The sequence below is a fragment of the Mustela lutreola genome, chromosome 1, assembly GCF_030435805.1.
Source record: "Mustela lutreola isolate mMusLut2 chromosome 1, mMusLut2.pri, whole genome shotgun sequence".
Classification (NCBI taxonomy): domain Eukaryota; kingdom Metazoa; phylum Chordata; class Mammalia; order Carnivora; family Mustelidae; genus Mustela; species Mustela lutreola.
The window spans coordinates 23,457,573-23,475,361 of NC_081290.1; the positions used below are offsets into that span (position 1 = coordinate 23,457,573).

Genomic DNA, 17,789 nt, shown 5'->3' on the forward strand with positions numbered 1-17,789 from the left:
AATTAGCCAAACTAAGTTTTAGAATACAAGCTACTAAAAATCATTAACTTTTGTACATCATCTATCACTGGCTGATATCAAAGAGATAAATATTGAGAAAAATGAGGAAAAAGAGCACAAATTACTTTGAAAGTTTAAATAAAATCTAGTAAGTCAAAGTCCTCCTACTTTTGTCCTGTCACAAGGATGGTACCATTTAGTACTATAAAATGAATAAACTATCACATGGTACTTACTTTCTGGTCACCTGAAAATGCATTAAAAGAAAATTTATCTATAAGCAATTAATCATAATATGCATGACTTTTAACATTAAGCTTGAATTTAATACAGTTTTACACAAAGAGATCAAAACTACTCATCTTTCTCCAAAAAAGTACAACTCTTAACTTTTACAACAAAATTTACCTTTTCTTGAGTCAAAGTAGCCTAATACTGGTAATTCCATATAGTTCAATCTAACTTATCTCTGAGGCATGAAGTGATTTTCAAAACATATTCTGATTCACTCTCCTCTCTTCTTTCATTCATTTGATAGGTATTTATGGAGGATTTACTCTATGCCCAGCACTAGCTAAGAATACAAGTATGAAAAATAGAGCTAAGGTCAAACAATTATTCTAACCGTGTAGAAGGATAAAATCTACAAAAGAATAACATGTAATGCAATCTGGAGGATGAACTGACAAATTTATCCCAAGGAATGACTGGAGAGGTAAGAAGAAAGACGAGTGGGAAGGAATGGGCTTTTTGGGTAAATGCTAAGAAGTCAAATAAATGAATGAATGGAAAGTATCCACCACATTGAGCATAATGGGGATGAGGGAAGCCCTTCCAAGAGCAGCTCAGGTGGGGATGGAGGCCAGCTGGAGTGGACTGAGGAGGTAAAAGGTACTAGTGATCAAGCAGAAACAGCAAGGGTAGATGACCTTTCAAGCTGTTAAAACCCTGGAAAAGAGAAAAGGACAGCTGGAGGGGAATGGGTCAAAGTTTTTGTTATAGAATGGGAAAAGGGTAAGCATGGTTTGTTGTTGTGTTGTTTAAATTTCAGATAGCAAACAGTGTGATATTAGTTTCAGCTATACGATACAGAGATTCAACACCTTCATACATTACCCGGCGCTCATCACAAGTGCACTCCTTAATTCCCATCACCCATTTCACCCAACCCCCCCAACCTACCTCCCCTCTGGTAACTATCGCTTCATTCTCTAGAGTTAAGAGTCCATTTCTTTTTCCTCCCCCACCCTTTTTTTTTAAAGATTTTATTTTTAAGTAATCTCTACACCCAATACGGGGTTCAAACTCACAACTCTGAGATCAAGGGCTGCATGCTCTTCCAACTGAGGCAGCCACGTGCCCCAAGAGTTTATTTCTTTGTTTGCCTCTCTTTTTTTTTCTCTTTGCTCATTTGTTTTCTTAAATTCCACATAAGAGCATGGTGTCTGGGTGGCTCAGTTGGTTGGGTGTCTGCCTTTGACTCAGGTAATGATCCCAAAGTCCTAGGACTGGGTCCTGGATTGGTCTCCCAACTCAACAGGGAGTCTAGTTCTCCCTCTTCCTTCTACTCCTCCCTCCTGTTCATGCTCTCTCTCTCAAGTAAATAAAATCTTTACAAGAAAATCCCACATGAGTGAAATCATATATTTGTCTTTTTCTGACTTATTTCACTTAGTGTAATACTCAATTTCACTTGGCTTAATACTTAATAGCTCCATCCATGTTGCTGTAAATGGCGAGATTTCATTTTTTTTAATGGCTAATATTCCATTGTATACATAAACACCACATCTTTTTTTTTAAGATTTCATTTACTTATTTGTCAGAGAGAGAGAGAGCTCACAAGCATGGGAAGCAGCAGGCAGAGGGAGAAGCAGGCTCCCCACTGAGCAAGGAACCTGATGTGGGACTTGATCCCAGGACTCTGGGATCATGACCTGAGCTGAAGGCAGACACTTAACTGACTGAACCACCCAGGCATCCCACCACATCTTCCTTATCCACTCTTTTAATTGATAGACACTCGGTTGTTTCCATAACTTGGCTATTGTAGCTAATGCTGTTTTAACATCAGGATGCATGACCTTTGAATTCGTATTTTGTGTTCTCTGGGTAAATACCTATTAGTGTGATTGATGAATTATAGGGTAGTTCTATTTTTACATTTTTGAGGAAGCTCCATACTGTTTTCCCCATTGGCTGCATCAGTTTGCATTCCCATCAACAGTATAAGAGTGCTCCCCTTTCTCTGCATCCTTGCCAACACCTTTTGTTTCTTGTGTTGTTGATTTTAGCCACTCTGACAGGTGTGAGGTGATATCTCACTATAGTTTTGATTTGCATTTTCCTGATGGTAACCGATGATGAGCAGCTTTTCATGTATCTATTGGCCACCTGTATGTCTATTCATGTCTTCTACCCATTTTTTTTACTGGATTATTTGTTTTTCCGGTGCTGAGTTTTATTAAGTTCTTTATATATTTTGGATACTAATTCTTTATCAGGTATATCATTAGCAAATATCTTCTCCTTTTCTGTAGGCTGCCTTTTAGTTTTGTTGATTGTTTTCTTTGCTGCGTAAAAGCTTTTTATTTTGATGTAGTCCCAATAGTTTATTTTTGCTTTTGTTTCCCTTGCCTCAAGAGACATATCAGGGTAAGTATGTTTAAATGCCAATGGACAAAAACAGTACAGACTTAAGTTATAGAAAAGGGAGAATATGTAATGTTTTAAAACTAGGATAGGATCCAGAGAACAGATGGAGGCAGTGGCCTTTCCTAAGATGGACACACTTCCATAGTAACAGGAGGGAAGATAAAAATGCACAGTTTAAGATCTTTGGATAGGAAACTGACAGAAGGCTTCCTTGAAGGCTTCCATTCTCTTAGGGAACCTGAAAATCGCCCACTCAGAATGGGAGGTGGAATGAGAGTCATAGGCTTATTAAGAATGTAAAACATTTGGAATGTTCCCAGCAAAGAGTAGGAGATCAAGTGATAAGAAATATAGAGTAAGATTTCCATACATCATTGAGAGTGCTCCTGAAGTTCAGGACCATCTAATTTACTGATATGTCTGGTGCACATGCAAGCAGTACTTAGTTGCTCATGTGCACGTGTGTAGAAGGTAAATATTTTGGTTGACCTGTGGTTGGATTTTTGGCACCCTACTGCAATTGCACCACAGAAAAACAGGGAGTTTCAGATATGAAAGATCACACTGAAATGATAGGCCATAACTAGGTATGAAAGAAACTACACTGCAAACTTTTATACACAGGTCTAAGCACTTTAATGTATTAACCCATTTAATCCTCAGAAGAATGCTTTGGGTAGGTGCCATCATTAACTCCATAGACAGGGAAACTAAAGCATTAGAGAGGTTAAGTAATGTGCTCAAGTCATTGAGGCAGTAAGTGGAGAAGGGACCAAATAGATTATCCACATAGATGCTGAAGAGCCTAGGATACTGCCTCTTTTTAACATAGAACACTGGCTTTCTTTAACTTCTGAAGACGCCTGGGAATTTGACAGCACCAGGCTTCTGCTCTTGCTGTTCCCTTTGCCTGGAAAAAAGGGTTCCAAATCTTCATTTGGCTAGTGTCTTGTCTCTGAGATCTTGGGTCAATCTCTAGCACATCTCCCCCTAATTTTAATACCTTTTATCATCTAAAATTGGGCTTTTTCATTTATGTGCTACTAGTTTGTCTAGCTAGAACAAAGGCTCCACAAGAGCAGGGACTTTGTGTATTTTGTTTACCATCATATACCTTAGTACCCAAAACAGAGCCTGGCACACAACAGGCTCACATTTGTCGAATGAATGGATGAATTCTTACATGTTTCTTAAACTAACTCATTTAGGGCTGTTACCTAGCAGAAAGTTGCCCTACCGGGAGAAAGAGATAAAAAGAGAGAAAGAGAGAAAGAACACATGGGAATGTGTTCTTTCAATTAATACAAGTGCATCTCCTTATAAAGATTCTGCATTTCAAATTTTCACTATTTCCGAAGTTTTCCTTAGTCTTAATTAATTCTATTATCTGCAATGAAAAAGAATATACTTCTTTTGGAAAATATTCAAGCATTCCCTGTACCAACTAGTCATATAAAAATATAAAAGAATCCTGTAAGGTTGCTGAAGGAGATTTTCCACCTATCTACAGCATCCAGTATGGTTTCTGGTATGTAATGAGCACTCTACAAATATTTATTGAATTTAAGAATGAATGAAAGGTAATCTACTAAGAAAAATATGTCAGGAGAGAATAACAATCATTTTTTAAAGTTATCGACATTTTATATTTTACCTGTAACCGCAAAACTTTCCATTTTTTTGTTAAGTCTTTGCTTTTCTTGTTCAAGCTGATGAACAACAGTTTCCAGATCTGATTTTATAAGTAGTTCATCACTCAGTCTCTCCTTTTCTTTATGGCATAAATTTAATTCCTGTAAATTTTAATACTATAGTTAAGATTTCTAGTAACTTGAAAAAATATTATAGAACTTAAAATTGATATTTTGTTAAGTACATTTAATTAAGGGTAAATCATATACATACAGACACATACTTAGTCAAATACATGGGTTCAACTAAAGCTAATTATCAACTGTGGCTAAAAGGACCACAAAACCCAAATATCAATAGGGCTCCTTTCTGAGTAGTAGAATTATTAGATTTTATTTTTTCTTAATTTGCTTAGCATATTGTCTACTTTTTAAAATAAATATGCACTTTTGCAATAAAAAGTTTTTTTTTTTTTTAATTTTTTATTTTTTTTTAATCTCACAAAACAAACTGAGGGTTGCTGGGGGGAGGGGGTTTGGGAGAAGGGGGTGGGATTATGCAATAAAAAGTTTTAAAGCCTTTTTATTTTTAAAATAAGGCAGAAGTAGGGCGCCTGGGTGGCTCAGTGGGTTACGCCGCTGCCTTCGGCTCAGGTCATGATCTCAGGGTCCTGGGATCGAGTCCCGCATCGGGCTCTCTGCTCAGCAGGGAGCCTGCTTCCTCCTCTCTCTCTCTGCCTGCCTCTCTGCCTACTTGTGGTCTCTCTCTGTCAAATAAATAAATAAAATCTTAAAAAAAAAAAAAAATAAGGCAGAAGTATACACAGTGCTCTAAGACTATCATAGGTATCACTGGTATTGTCTCAGGCTCATCTACACAACAAGAGCAGTACCTGGTTTTCTGGGGCGCCTGGGAGGCTCAGTGTGTTAAGCCTCTGCCTTCAGCTCAGGTCATGATCTCAGGGTCCCGGGATCCACATTGGGCTCTCTGCTCAGCAGGAAGCCAGCTCCCCCCACCCCTCTGCCTATCTCTCTGCCTACTTGTGATCTCTCTCTCTCCATCAAATTAATAAATAAAATCTTAGGGAAAAAAAAAAGCAGTACCTGGATACTGAGGATTCATGGGTGAGGATGAAACTAAGGCTGAGAAGCACTCCGCACAGTGTCTAGAACATGGCAAGTGCTTAATAAATGTTAGCTACTAATATCATTAGTATTCATCTTAAAAATACTAATATAGCAGTAGTTGGAAAAAACAAGAAAGGTCAGAAAGTAGCTATAGCATCCTTGTCAGCCAGTACTACTGAGACTTGGTCAGAATCCGAGACAAGCATTACGAATCGCACTCGAGGGTTTATAGCGTACAAACAATAGCAGCAACCCCAAATCCCTGCCCTCACAGAGTTTAGTCTGTTAGCAAAAATACCATCAAAACATCTACTTTTTATTTACTGACCTCAGGGAAGAATTTCACAGTATCTATGAGTTCAAGAGTAGAAAACATTTAAAAAAAAAAAAAAGAGTGGACAACATTTAGCAGTTTTAGTTAATTCAGTTATTCAATACTGACTTGAGTAGCTGCAAATGAATAAAAAAAGAAGTCACTGTGATTCACAGTGAGCATATAAAAGCAAGTGTTCAAGCACGTACAGTGTGGCGGCATATCACAATGGCTTCATTTCTAAATTTGCCTTACGCTATCAGAACATTGCCGCTACACTGTATAAGACTATATATAATGAGAAAACTGGAAAATTAGTATTAGTCTTATTTTCTAATCTTAAAAGAAATTCATCCAATTTAACAAGCTACTAAAAAAAAAAAAAAAAAATCCCCAATCATCTTTTAGGTGACTACCCAGGAGTTTTCTTTTCTTTTTTTTTTCACCTGGCAGTTTCTAACTGGAAGCAAGATATGCTGTCAGTTCTAGACCATAGAACTATATGCTACATCTGGGCTTATGCTGGGATGATTACTATTTTTCTTATTTGAAGACTACCAGAAGACGACAAATATTACCTAGAAAAATGATTTGCGCTACCAAACAAAGCTATTAAGAGAGGACTGAGTGCTTTGTTTTGTTTCTTAAATTTTATTTTTTTTTTAAGTAATCTCTATACCTGACATGGAGCTTAAACTTACAACCTTGAGATCAAGAGTCACGCTCCAGGGGAGCCTGGGTGGCTCAGTAAGTTAAATGTCCAACTCTTGACTTTGGCTTAGGTCATGATTTCAAGGTCGGAAGACTGAGCCCTGCAATGGGCTCCCATGCTCAATGCACAGTCTGCTTCTTATCCTCTCCCTCTCCCCCCACTCACATACACACATGCGCTCTCTTTCTCTAAAATAAATAAACAAAAATCTTAAAAAAAATGAGTTGCCCACTTCGACTGAGCCAGCCAGGTGCCCCAGACTGAGTGCTTTTAATAAAAGTCGACAACTTTAACAAATAATTATCAATTTTTAGTTTTCATACTAGCAAACTGACTAGTCATGAAGTAATTAATATGAGATTAAAAAAGTATAAATACAGAAACAAAATGAAATACATCCATGGTGGAATATTACCAAGCCATAAAAAGTAAGTACTTGGATACATGCTATAACAAGTATGAAACTAGAAAATACTGTGTTAAATCAAAGAAGCCAGACAAAATGGCAACATTATGTGATTCCATTGGTATAAACTGCCCAGAAAATGCAAGTCTATAGAAATAGAAAGATTAGTAGTTGTCAGAGGCTGAGCTGAGGAAAATGGGGAGGGACTGCTAATGGGTATGACGTTTCTTTTTGGAGTGATGAAAATGTTTTATTACTTGATCATCAGAATAGCTGAAACACTTCATGGTTACACCAATACCAGTGAATTAAATGTTTAAGAGTGAATAGTATAATGTGTAAATTATATCTCAATGAAAAAAATATGTAAAATACAGCATGCAAATTTTCTTACCAAAATTTCTGGCGATTCAACATGACCTCTACTTACCAGCTGAAGTTTTGCCATTGTTTCTTCAAGATCCCGCATTTCAGAAAGCTTTCTTTTAATCTCTTTCTAGGAATAAAAAACTTATTAGATACAGACCTAAAAATCAAATATTTATCACTAAGTCACACTGCAAATAAGACCAAGTCATTTTCTTGAGTCGTCTTTCTTCTCAACAGTGAGATGGGAAGCTTTAGCTGTTTTAAGGCTCAATTTCAGTGAAGAGGAGACAAAGTCCAGGCTTCTCTTTAATTTCTTGGTATCCTGAATGCTTAGGGGAGATATCTTTTTTTTTTTTAAGATTTTATTTATTTATTTGAGAGAGAGAGAGAGAATGAGAGAGAGCATGAGAGGAGAGAGGTCAGCGGGAGAAGCAGACTCCCCGCTGAGCAGGGCCTCTAATGTGAGACTCGATCCTGGACTCCAGAATCATGACTTGAGCTGAAGGCAGCTGCCTAACCAACTGAGCCACCCAGGTGTCCCTATGGGGAGAGATATTTAACATCTGAAACGAGAGGGCCCACTTAAAAAACCTACTTTGCCTGTATACTTGTAGGACCTTCCTTGAACCTTGATTTTTTCGGTTTTTCTTATGGCATTATTTCCTAACTTTCCTATCTTATTTGATTTCCCTCTACCTGCTACTACCAATGTGGAACTTCTATACAGCAAATGAGAGCACTGAATACCAATATTAGAATATTTTGACCCAATGTGAGCTAAAATGTCATTCTTGAACACTGTAAATGGGACCTGAGAAGCAATGTTCAGTATGTTGTGTGCATGAGCAGAGAAAATGCAAAACAAAGTAGAAAAAGAGAGGAATGAGCTACAGGAATGTTCCAATGAAACTAGAGCCACAAAAAATTAAAATAGCTTTAATTATGCTCTCAATTTTATTTTTTTAGTAGTCTCTACACCTAATGTGGGGCTTAAACTCATGACCCTGGATCAAGGGTCACATTTACTTCCAACTAAGCTAGGCAAGGACCCCTATATTCTTCATTTGCAAGACTCTTTTGGCTACCCTGGCCTCTTGAGATTTTATAACTTTTTTTCCATTTCTATAAAAAATGCCATTGGGATTTGGATAGGGATTATACTGAATCTGTAGATTGCTTTGGGTACCACGGACATCTGAACAATATTAAGTCTTCCAATCCAGGAACATAGGATGTCTTCCCATTTATTTCTATCTTCTTCAATTTTCTTCAATAATGTATTCAGCATATGGTCTTTTGCCTCCTTGGATAAGTTTATTCCTAAGTATTTTATTCTTTTTGATGCTATTGCAAATAGGATTATTTTCTTAATTTACTTTTGGATTTTAATCATTTGCATATGGAAACACACCTGCTTTTTTGCACTGATTTTGCATTCTGCTGAATTTATTAATGCTGGTTTGTGAAATCTTTAGGGTCTTCTACATTTAAGATCATGTCATCTGGAACATAATTTTACTTCTTTCTTTCCAATTTGGATGCCTTTTATTTCTTTTTCTTGACTAACTGCTTTGGCTAGGATTTCCGATATACACGAAACAGAACTGGAAGAATGGGGTCCTAGCATCGCTGCTGATCCTAGAGGAAAAGCTTCAATCTTTTACCACTGAGTATAATATACTGTGGACTTTTCATATATGGCCTTCATTATGTTGAGGTATATTACTTTTATTTCACTAATTAGTTGAAATGACATTGTACAAAAGTGATTCAATGATATAGAGTCCTGATCCTCAGACTAAGTTATACCCATTCCTGGGATAACATAAATACTTCCAAAGTATTGTGTAAAAACTGTGGTATACATGTAGTTTTCATGTATCCATATCTGGACTCTTAATTTGGATGTACATTCCTTTTTTAAGAATTATCTACCTGACAACCTGTGTGTGGTCTAAGTATCTCATGACCTTACCTCTTTCACCTTCCCTCTCACAACTGTTTTCCCCCCACTTTTTAAAGCGAAGTCATGCATCTAATGTCATTCAAAATATGAAAAACTTTTGAAGCACCAAACATAAAGATAATCAAAGTTTATGAAAGATATGTATTAAGATATGCATTAATAAGATGTATCTTATTAAGAGATATATTTCCAATAAAATTTCACTTTTCAATTCAGTAGGTATCAGCATTTGTGCTATATTTGTCACTTTGATCCACCAATTACTAATAATTATATCACTATTCAGAGGAAAGTGTTAGCACTTTGAACTTTGTAGTCAAAGGACTTTTTTTTTTTTTAAAGATTTTTATTTATTTACTTGACAGAGAGAGATCACAAGTAGGCAGAGGCAAACAGAGAGAGAGGAGGAAGGAGGCTCCCCACTGAGCAGGAAGCCCGATTCGGGGCTCGATCCCAGGGCCCTGGGATCATGACCTGAGCTGAAGGCAGAGGCTTTAATCCACTGAGCCACCCAGGTGCCCTGTCAAAGGACATTTTTTAAAATAAAAATTTTTAAATAAATAATAAATAATTTAAATTCATGTATTTTTTATTGCAGAGATGTTTGATAGAGTGATCATGAAAAGATATTTAAGCATAAATATATTAAAATAGGATAAAACTGTGGAGATTTCAAGAAGAAAGAGTCATTTAGCTGTATGTTAAAGAACGAAGTGACAGTTTTAAGAGATCAGTATTTACAACAGACTGGAAATTACATCTTTCATTTCTATATATGTACTCATTATTATTTTTTAAAAGATTTTATTTATTTTTTTTGACCAAGTGAGAGAGGGAATACAAGCAGAGGGAGTGGGAGATGGAGAAGCAGGCTCCCCGCTGAGCAGGGAGCCCCATGTGGGGCTTGATCCCAGGATCACGACCTGAGCAGAAGGCAGACACTTAGGGACTGAGCCACCCAGGCGCCCCTACTCATTATTATTGTTAAAAGATTTTATTTTTAAGTAATCTCTACACCCAACTTGGGGCTCAAACTCACAATCCTGAGATCAAGAGTTGCTTGCTCCTCTCACCACAGCAGGCAGGTGTCCCCTTTCATATCTATTCTAAACTTAAAGATGAAAAATGTTTGCTACCAAATTAAAAATGTGTTAAGTACAAACACTATTTCAGAAAATAAAGAGATCATGAGCACAAAATGACACAGAGGACAAACTTCCAAAGCTTGTTCACAATGTAGAGATGAAACTCTTGAGGAAAAATAGGACAAAATCTATAGGAGAGCTATCCTAAGAAAAGGTGTGCTTTAGAAAGATACCCAAGTGTGTAAAACTTGAAAAAAAAACTTCGGAAAAACTTGAATTGTGAAAAAAACAAACCAAAAGACCAAATCAGGTATCAAAGGGGGCTTACGCTCACTATGTTCCAGGAGAATCAGCAAATGTTCCCACAACCTAGACATACCTTTGCTTCTTCAAGTTCTTTATCAGCAGTCTCAAGCACTTCTTCTTTATGTCTTTCTAACTGCTGTGCTAACTGGTCTATTTCAGTTAATTCCTGGCAGAGTTTTTCATTTTTGTTACTTAAATTAACAACTTCAGTAGTCACTGTTTCCTTGGTTTCCATAAGCTCCTGTATATGCTTCTCCAGGTCTTTATTAGCTCGCTGAAGAAAGTCAACCTAAATTGAATTTGTAATTCACAGGTTTATGAATTCCAAAATTATCCTAAATACTGAACTTTCAAAAATATTTCAAAATGCTGTATTTTTTTAAATAATGAAAATTTAAACCACAGCTATTTTACAGTTACAATCCTATACTACTTTGATTCACAAAACTGACAGTGTGGGGTGTAATAAAAATATATAGCCATTGGCTTCCAATCTTTAAACAGGAAAGGCGAGGAAAAGTAAAACATTTGTGTGAACTTTTTCCCAACACGGAGTTCTAAAATTATGACAAGACTATCACTACAATGATACTCCTACTCTAGACTGTGCTGTCCAATGTAGTAGTCACTAGCATCCACGTGTGCACACTGTGGCTCCACACAACTGAGAAGTGCTATAAATGTAAGATAGACACAAAGTTTCAAAGACGTGGTGCAAAAAAGAAAGAATGTAAAATATCTCAACATTCATATTTTACAACATTAATTATACACTGAAATTATATTTTGGATATACTGAGGTAGATACATTATTAAAATTAATTTCATCTGTTTCTTTTTATTTTCTTAATCTGGCTACTAGAAAGTTTTACAGTTTTATGTTTTACATTTTGATCTGAGATTCATTTTCTCTTTTTTTTTTTTTTTTTAAGTGGGCTCCACAGAAGCTTGAACTCATGATCCCGAGATCGAGTCCTAAGCTGAGATCAAGAGTTGGTCAGATGCTTAGCCAACTGAGTCACCTATGTGCCCCTAGAAAATTTTAAATTACATAAGTGGCTCATATCATATTTGTACTGGACAGCACTGCTCTAGAGCTACTGCCGATATTCCTGACTTGGTCTATTCTGGTTACAGCCCAGGCAGCAATGACGGGTCTAAATTTCTCAAGGTAACATAATATGCTTTATATAACTCTCCTGTTCTACTCTTAGATCAAATGCATGGCAAGGGAATCTAATGCATTTTTAGCTTTTTCAATTTCTTTTTAAAAATCTTTACATCATAAAACAAACAAAATTTTAAAAACAATGAAAATCAAAAAGAGTATCTCATCACACAAAGATAAACTCTTAGTATACTTCGGTATATTCTCTTCCAGTGTTTTCTCTCTTCAAGCTCATATGTACATTTTTAAAAAGCAAACTGAACATCACACTGTGCTTACAGTTTATTCACTTCTTTTAAATACTTAACATTATGGTATATATTTTTCTGCCTCACTAAATATTCTTTTTTTTTTCATTAAATTATTCTTTAAAAACATGATTTTTCAATAACTGCATCCTATTTCTGGACACTTTGGCTCTATCAAATTTTTCCTACTGTAAATAATACACTAGTTACTTTTACAAACATGGACTGTTATAAACATTTAATAATTTTACATACTCAGTAAAATAATTATAAAAGTCATTACCTGAATATTTAAATGAGCAATAAGCTTTTCATTGGTCTTATTTCTAGACTCCAGAGAGAGAATATCAGGGGAGCGGCCACTGTCCAATGCAACTGATAGTCGTTCTATCTCTCGTTCTCTTAGTTCAATCTGAAGACATAAAGTCACGTTATTAATTTAAAAAATTTGCTTTGAACTGAAATAATTAACACTGTATAAACACTTATTTGGGTATACTTTCATTTTTCTTATGTTTCACAATGTGTGTAAGAGATTAACATTCATATATGTACCCATGAATGTAGCATATTATGAAATGTATACACACAAGCAAAAAACAAACACAGAAAATTTCAAAATGAGAATGCCAACAAAGACTTTTCTTTTTTTTATAGACTTTACTTATTTGTTTATTTGACAGAGAGAGCACAAGGAGGCAGAGTGGCAGGCAGAGGGAGAGGAAGAAGCAGGCTCTCTACTGAGCAGAGAGCCCTATGCGGGGCTCGAATCTAGGACCTGGGATCACGACCTGACCCGAAGGCAGCCGTTTAACTGTCTGAGACCCCCAGGTGCCCCTCAACAAAGCTTTCATAAGTATTTTTACTGAACAAATTCTTCCCAATTAACTAATTTTTGTTCTTTTTTCCTCCCTCCTCCATGATTAGGCAATGTTTATATAAAAAGAAACTGCTGGGCACTAGAACTGAGTCTGAGCTACTTCAGTGCCTAGCACTGAGTAAATGCAGAATGAACAAATTGATGTAGGATACAAAGAATTGCTAAGAAAACTCAGTATGGAAAAGGACTGGAAGTTGGGGTGAATTTAATTAATTTCTATTATTTAGAAAACAACAGGGGTGCCTGGGTGGCTCAGTGGATTAAAGCCTCTGCCTTTGGCTCAGGTCATGATCCCAGAGTCCTGGGATCGAGCCCCGCATCATCGCGCTCTCTGCTCAGCAGGGAGCCTGCTTCCTCCTCTCTCTCTGCCTGCCTCTCAGCCTACTTGTGATCTCTATCAAATAAATAAATAAAATCTTTTAAAAAAAGGAAACAAGGGCGCCTGGGTGGCTGAGTGGGTTAAGCCGCTGCCTTCGGCTCAGGTCATGATCTCAGAGTCCTGGGATCGAGTCCCATGTCGGGCTCTCTGCTCAGCAGGGAGCCTGCTTCCCTCCCTCTCTCTCACTCTCTCTGCCTGCCTCTCCATCTGCTTGTGATATCTCTCTGTCAAATAAATAAATAAAATCTTTAAAAAAAAAAACAACAACACACATAAAATCACAGAGATCACTATCAACCATGATACTCACATACTTGATTTTGGAAAAACCCAAACACTTTATAGCTATGGGTTTTGGAGTTTTTGTTTTTTCAAAAAATTGAAAACGAAAGCAAAGCCTTCAACTCAACAATTCTAAAGCACAATTCTTGGTATATGAAGAATAAAATATGATCTTTGACTTTCAGGTACATAGTTTTACAGGGAAAACTAGCAAGTAAGCCAGTAATTACTATATAATGTGTTGTTCAGTGGTAGAATAAAGAGGTATATGGCACTAAAGCAGTTAAGGGAATAAAATGATTTACTCTCCATGATATATCTATATGTCTATGAAAACTAGTGAAGGCTTTATCGAATAGATATGTATATTTCTCTTCATATGCTATGAAGAGAAAAAAGGAGGAATGTTCCAGGCAGTGACACAGAAGCATAAAGCCACACAGTATGACCGAAGGAGCAGAGATGGCTCAGTAAGACTGGATTGTAATGTTCAAGGAAACTTATGGTTGGGTCTAAAGAATCAGGCAGGATTTAACTATGATAAGCTCTGAATACTTTGCTAAGGAGAAAGACTGTTCTGGACTAAAAGATGAGTAAGAATATAACTAGACGAAGGGAGGCCTATTGGAGAAATGTATGAGAGATGAATAAGGCATAAACAGTGAGTAAGTGAGAGCAGAAAAAGTAAGTTTACATAGTACTTAGAAGTGACAGAACTTGATGAGTGGTAAGTGAAGGGAAGAGAATGAGACCTAGAAAGACTACAGAATGTTGGCTTGGGCAGATGGTGATGCTACCAAGCAAAGTAGAGAATATAGGAGGGAAAGCAGATTTGAGGTAGAAGATAACAAGTTCAGTACTAGGCATATGGTACAAAGAGCTTCTATCCGAGCAGAAACGCCCAGTATGAAATTGTATGTATGGGTCTGGAGTTCTGTAGAGATTTGAGCCAGAAAGACTGAAAAGTTATAAACATTCAGGGAATATTTTATTTTACTTAATATATTTTTTTATTTTTTTAAAGATTTTATTTATTTATTTGACAGACAGAGATTACAAGTAGGCAGAGAGGCAGGCAGAGAGGAGGAAGCAGGCTCCCTCCTGAGCAGAGAGCCCGATACGGGGCTCGATCCCAGGACCCTGGGATCATGACCTGAGCCGAAGGCAGAGGCTTTAACACACTGAGCCACCCAGGCGCCCCTCAGGGAATATTTTAAACCAAGAGAGTAAATGAGGCCTTCTGAGAAAATGTACAGGGGAAGAGGGAGGGGTCGAGAACAGGATCTTGAAAAACAGTAATATTTAAGGGAACAGGTAGAGGAAGAAAGCAAAGAAAAAATGGTAAGAGATTTTTTAAAAAGGGAAAACTGAAAGAAAATGAAGTCATGAAAGCATTTTAAAGAGAAATTACCAATAATGACAAATACTACAGAAGGGTCAAGAAATTAAAGTCTAAAAATATCCTTTTGGATCAAGCAATTAATGTCACTGGTGTCATTAACTAGACCAATTTCTGTAAAAGGAGACATATGCCAGAACGTGATAGGACAGCAGGAGGTGAAGAAGTGGAGACAGAAGAGTAAGACTCTTTAGAGAAGTCTGCGTGAGGGAGGAGCAGGCATCAGCAACAAGGAGAGGTAGTTAAAGGAGATCTTTTTAGGGGATGTTAGTTATGACCACAATAGCACCGCTTTCTAGGACGGTTAGGGAGATTAAAAGCATTACTAGTTGTAAAGTGGATTGAAGTGTTTTTTAAAGAAGGAAAAAAATTAAAAAAAAAAAAAAAAAAAAAAAGGAAAGAATATCGATGAAAGCAAAAAGACACCTGGGTGGCTCATTTGGTTGGGTGTCTGCCTTCTGCTCAGGTCATGATCCCAGGGTCACGGATCAAGCCCCATGTCTGGCTCTCTGCTTAGTGGGGAGCCTGCTTCTCCCTCTCTCCCCGGCTTGTACCCTCTCTCTCTGTTTAATAAATTAAAAAAACCTAGAAAAGAAAACAAAAAAATGGAGCAGCGAGGAAATAGAGTGAAGAGCTCAGGTATAAAGACTAAGCTTTTTTTTTTTAAAAGATTTTTATTTATTTATTTGACAAAGAGAGATCACAAGTAGGCAGAGAGAGAGGAAGGGAAGCAGGCTCCCTGCCGAGCAGAAAGCCCGATGCGGGACTCGACGCCCCTAAAGACTAAGCTTTAAACAGGAAGAATGCCACACTGCCTATTAAGTCTGTAGAGCCTCCATGTGAACATCGCTGATTTTAAAGGTAGAAACAAAGTTGAGACAAGGTGAGATCTTGAGAGGGTATTTATTATAGGCTGGGGAAAGAGCTTGTGGAGAACAGCGAAATTTGGAATATAGATTGAGAAAAACAAAACAAACAAATGAAAAAGAAAAAGACATGCAGCAGAGTGGATTCACCTAAGTTGATAACCATAATAAACTGATGGTTTCAATCAGAATGGTCAGGGAATTTTCTCCAAACACCTCAACTACCTCACAGAGATAGCAGAGACTGGTCTGCTAATGTTCATAAAGTACTTGGAAAAAAATGTGATGAAACTGTGATTATAAATTGAAAAATATCAACAATATTCAACTTGCGAATATTTGATATTTTCAGTCTCTATACTGTAAGTTTTTTGGTTGATGTCCAGTTGACGTCTTTTCTACTGTGGCCTCCTGCTCCCATTCTTTTACAGCTGACTTGTCTGCACCTCAGTCTTCTCCCGTGCACCGTCAGGAGGCGGCAAACATGATCACGATTCCTTTATACTGCATTTTTATCCAAATATCTTCTAAGTACTTTACGAACTTAACAGTAATACCAACACATAAGTTACATCTATATTTGCATGTGCAAATCACTCCAATAAAATGCAGTCGTATGCAGAAAATGAAGAAACGTGTTACCCAATTTAAGCTTCAGTACGCATATTAAGAAAGCAAGCCTGTAATTATACGAATCAGTATTTAGCCAAGTACCAACAGAAAGTATGAAAGAACAAAGCTCACTATGGTTACAATCTAATCCTGCATATATTAATTCCCCTGCTTCTTCAGAAAACTCTTTTACTAGTTCTTATAGAGAAAACACATAACAAATATGGTGCCACAAAAGAGTAAAGCAATTACTTATGATACCACTGTAAAGCATAATACACTTCAATAAAATACCTCCCAAGATGAAAACAAGTAATATGATTACAATATTTGGGAAGATAGATGATTCACCTAAAGAAATCCTAAAAAACTACTATTTGCCTCAATGCATAATGGACTGGACTGTTGGCTCTAAAGCTATCTAAGTCACTCCAGCTATTATCTCTATTAACAAATTGGAAAAGATAAAAGCTATGTAAAAATTCAGCATCAATAATACCAAATATAACCCAACTTTATTTACAATTGCAGCATAACCATTTCAACAATGCAACCATGCATCCCTGCTGTGGAAGTAAATAAAAATCCTACCTGCTCGGTATAATCTCTCAGTCCACTTTCCATCATTGCTAACTTTTCTTGTAACTGGTGGACTTCCAGTTGAAGTTCTTGAATTCTGAAACACATTTATAACTAATGTCAATATACTTTCATTAAGAAAGACATAAAAACAAGAAATGAAACTAGATATGTTCTCCTGTAAATTCTCTATTTTCAATTTCTCAGTAAGGTATGAAGTACTGTACCAAAGGGTTCCAAACCACAGCATAAATAGAGTACATCATCTTAGAGATTTAATTCTACAAGAATAGATTTTAAAAACTGAGTGTTAAATAATTTGAAATTCAGATACATTATGCCTCCTGTTGCATTTTGATCCTTAAAACTCTTTGAGGTACGGTTGCCAATTCTTAGGTTCAGGAAACTAGAGGGTCTAGCCCAGAATTCACATTCTGAAGTGAAAAATGGAACTTAAGTATGTTTTCTGAGCCTAAATGACCCTATATTTTCTAATGAGCTACCCGCAATCCTGGAGAGAAGAAAAATATTGAGAAATACTATAGTTTACCAAATAACTACAGCAAAAACCTACTCCCTTCTGGAACTTGTTAATTCTAACAAAACCAAGATTTGTCCAAATTATCTCAATTCTACAACTACCCAATGGATTTGTATTACATCAAACTTTGCCAAACAGTAACATAAATATGACATAACCACTTTCATACTGGAAGAATAAAGCCTGAGGCCAGGTCTGCTTTTTTTTTTAAAGATTTTATTTATTTGTTTGACAGACAGAGATCACAAGTAGGCAGAGAGGGAG

The 17,789-nt window shown here is 36.6% G+C and overlaps 1 protein-coding gene across 3 annotated transcripts in view; it reads right to left on the reverse strand.

The window, feature by feature from the left end:
- Window positions 1-17,789, reverse strand: part of CEP135 (centrosomal protein 135) — a 76,684-nt gene that overhangs the window by 47,639 nt on the left and 11,256 nt on the right. For all 3 annotated transcript variants that reach the window (XM_059160882.1, XM_059160864.1, XM_059160873.1), the window contains exons 6-10: window positions 16,997-17,081; window positions 12,271-12,399; window positions 10,645-10,860; window positions 7,276-7,341; window positions 4,310-4,448 (exon numbers count right to left, since the gene is read on the reverse strand). In XM_059160882.1, the coding sequence (XP_059016865.1) occupies window positions 4,310-4,448; window positions 7,276-7,341; window positions 10,645-10,860; window positions 12,271-12,399; window positions 16,997-17,081 (635 nt within the window). The remainder of the gene's footprint in view (window positions 1-4,309; window positions 4,449-7,275; window positions 7,342-10,644; window positions 10,861-12,270; window positions 12,400-16,996; window positions 17,082-17,789) is intronic.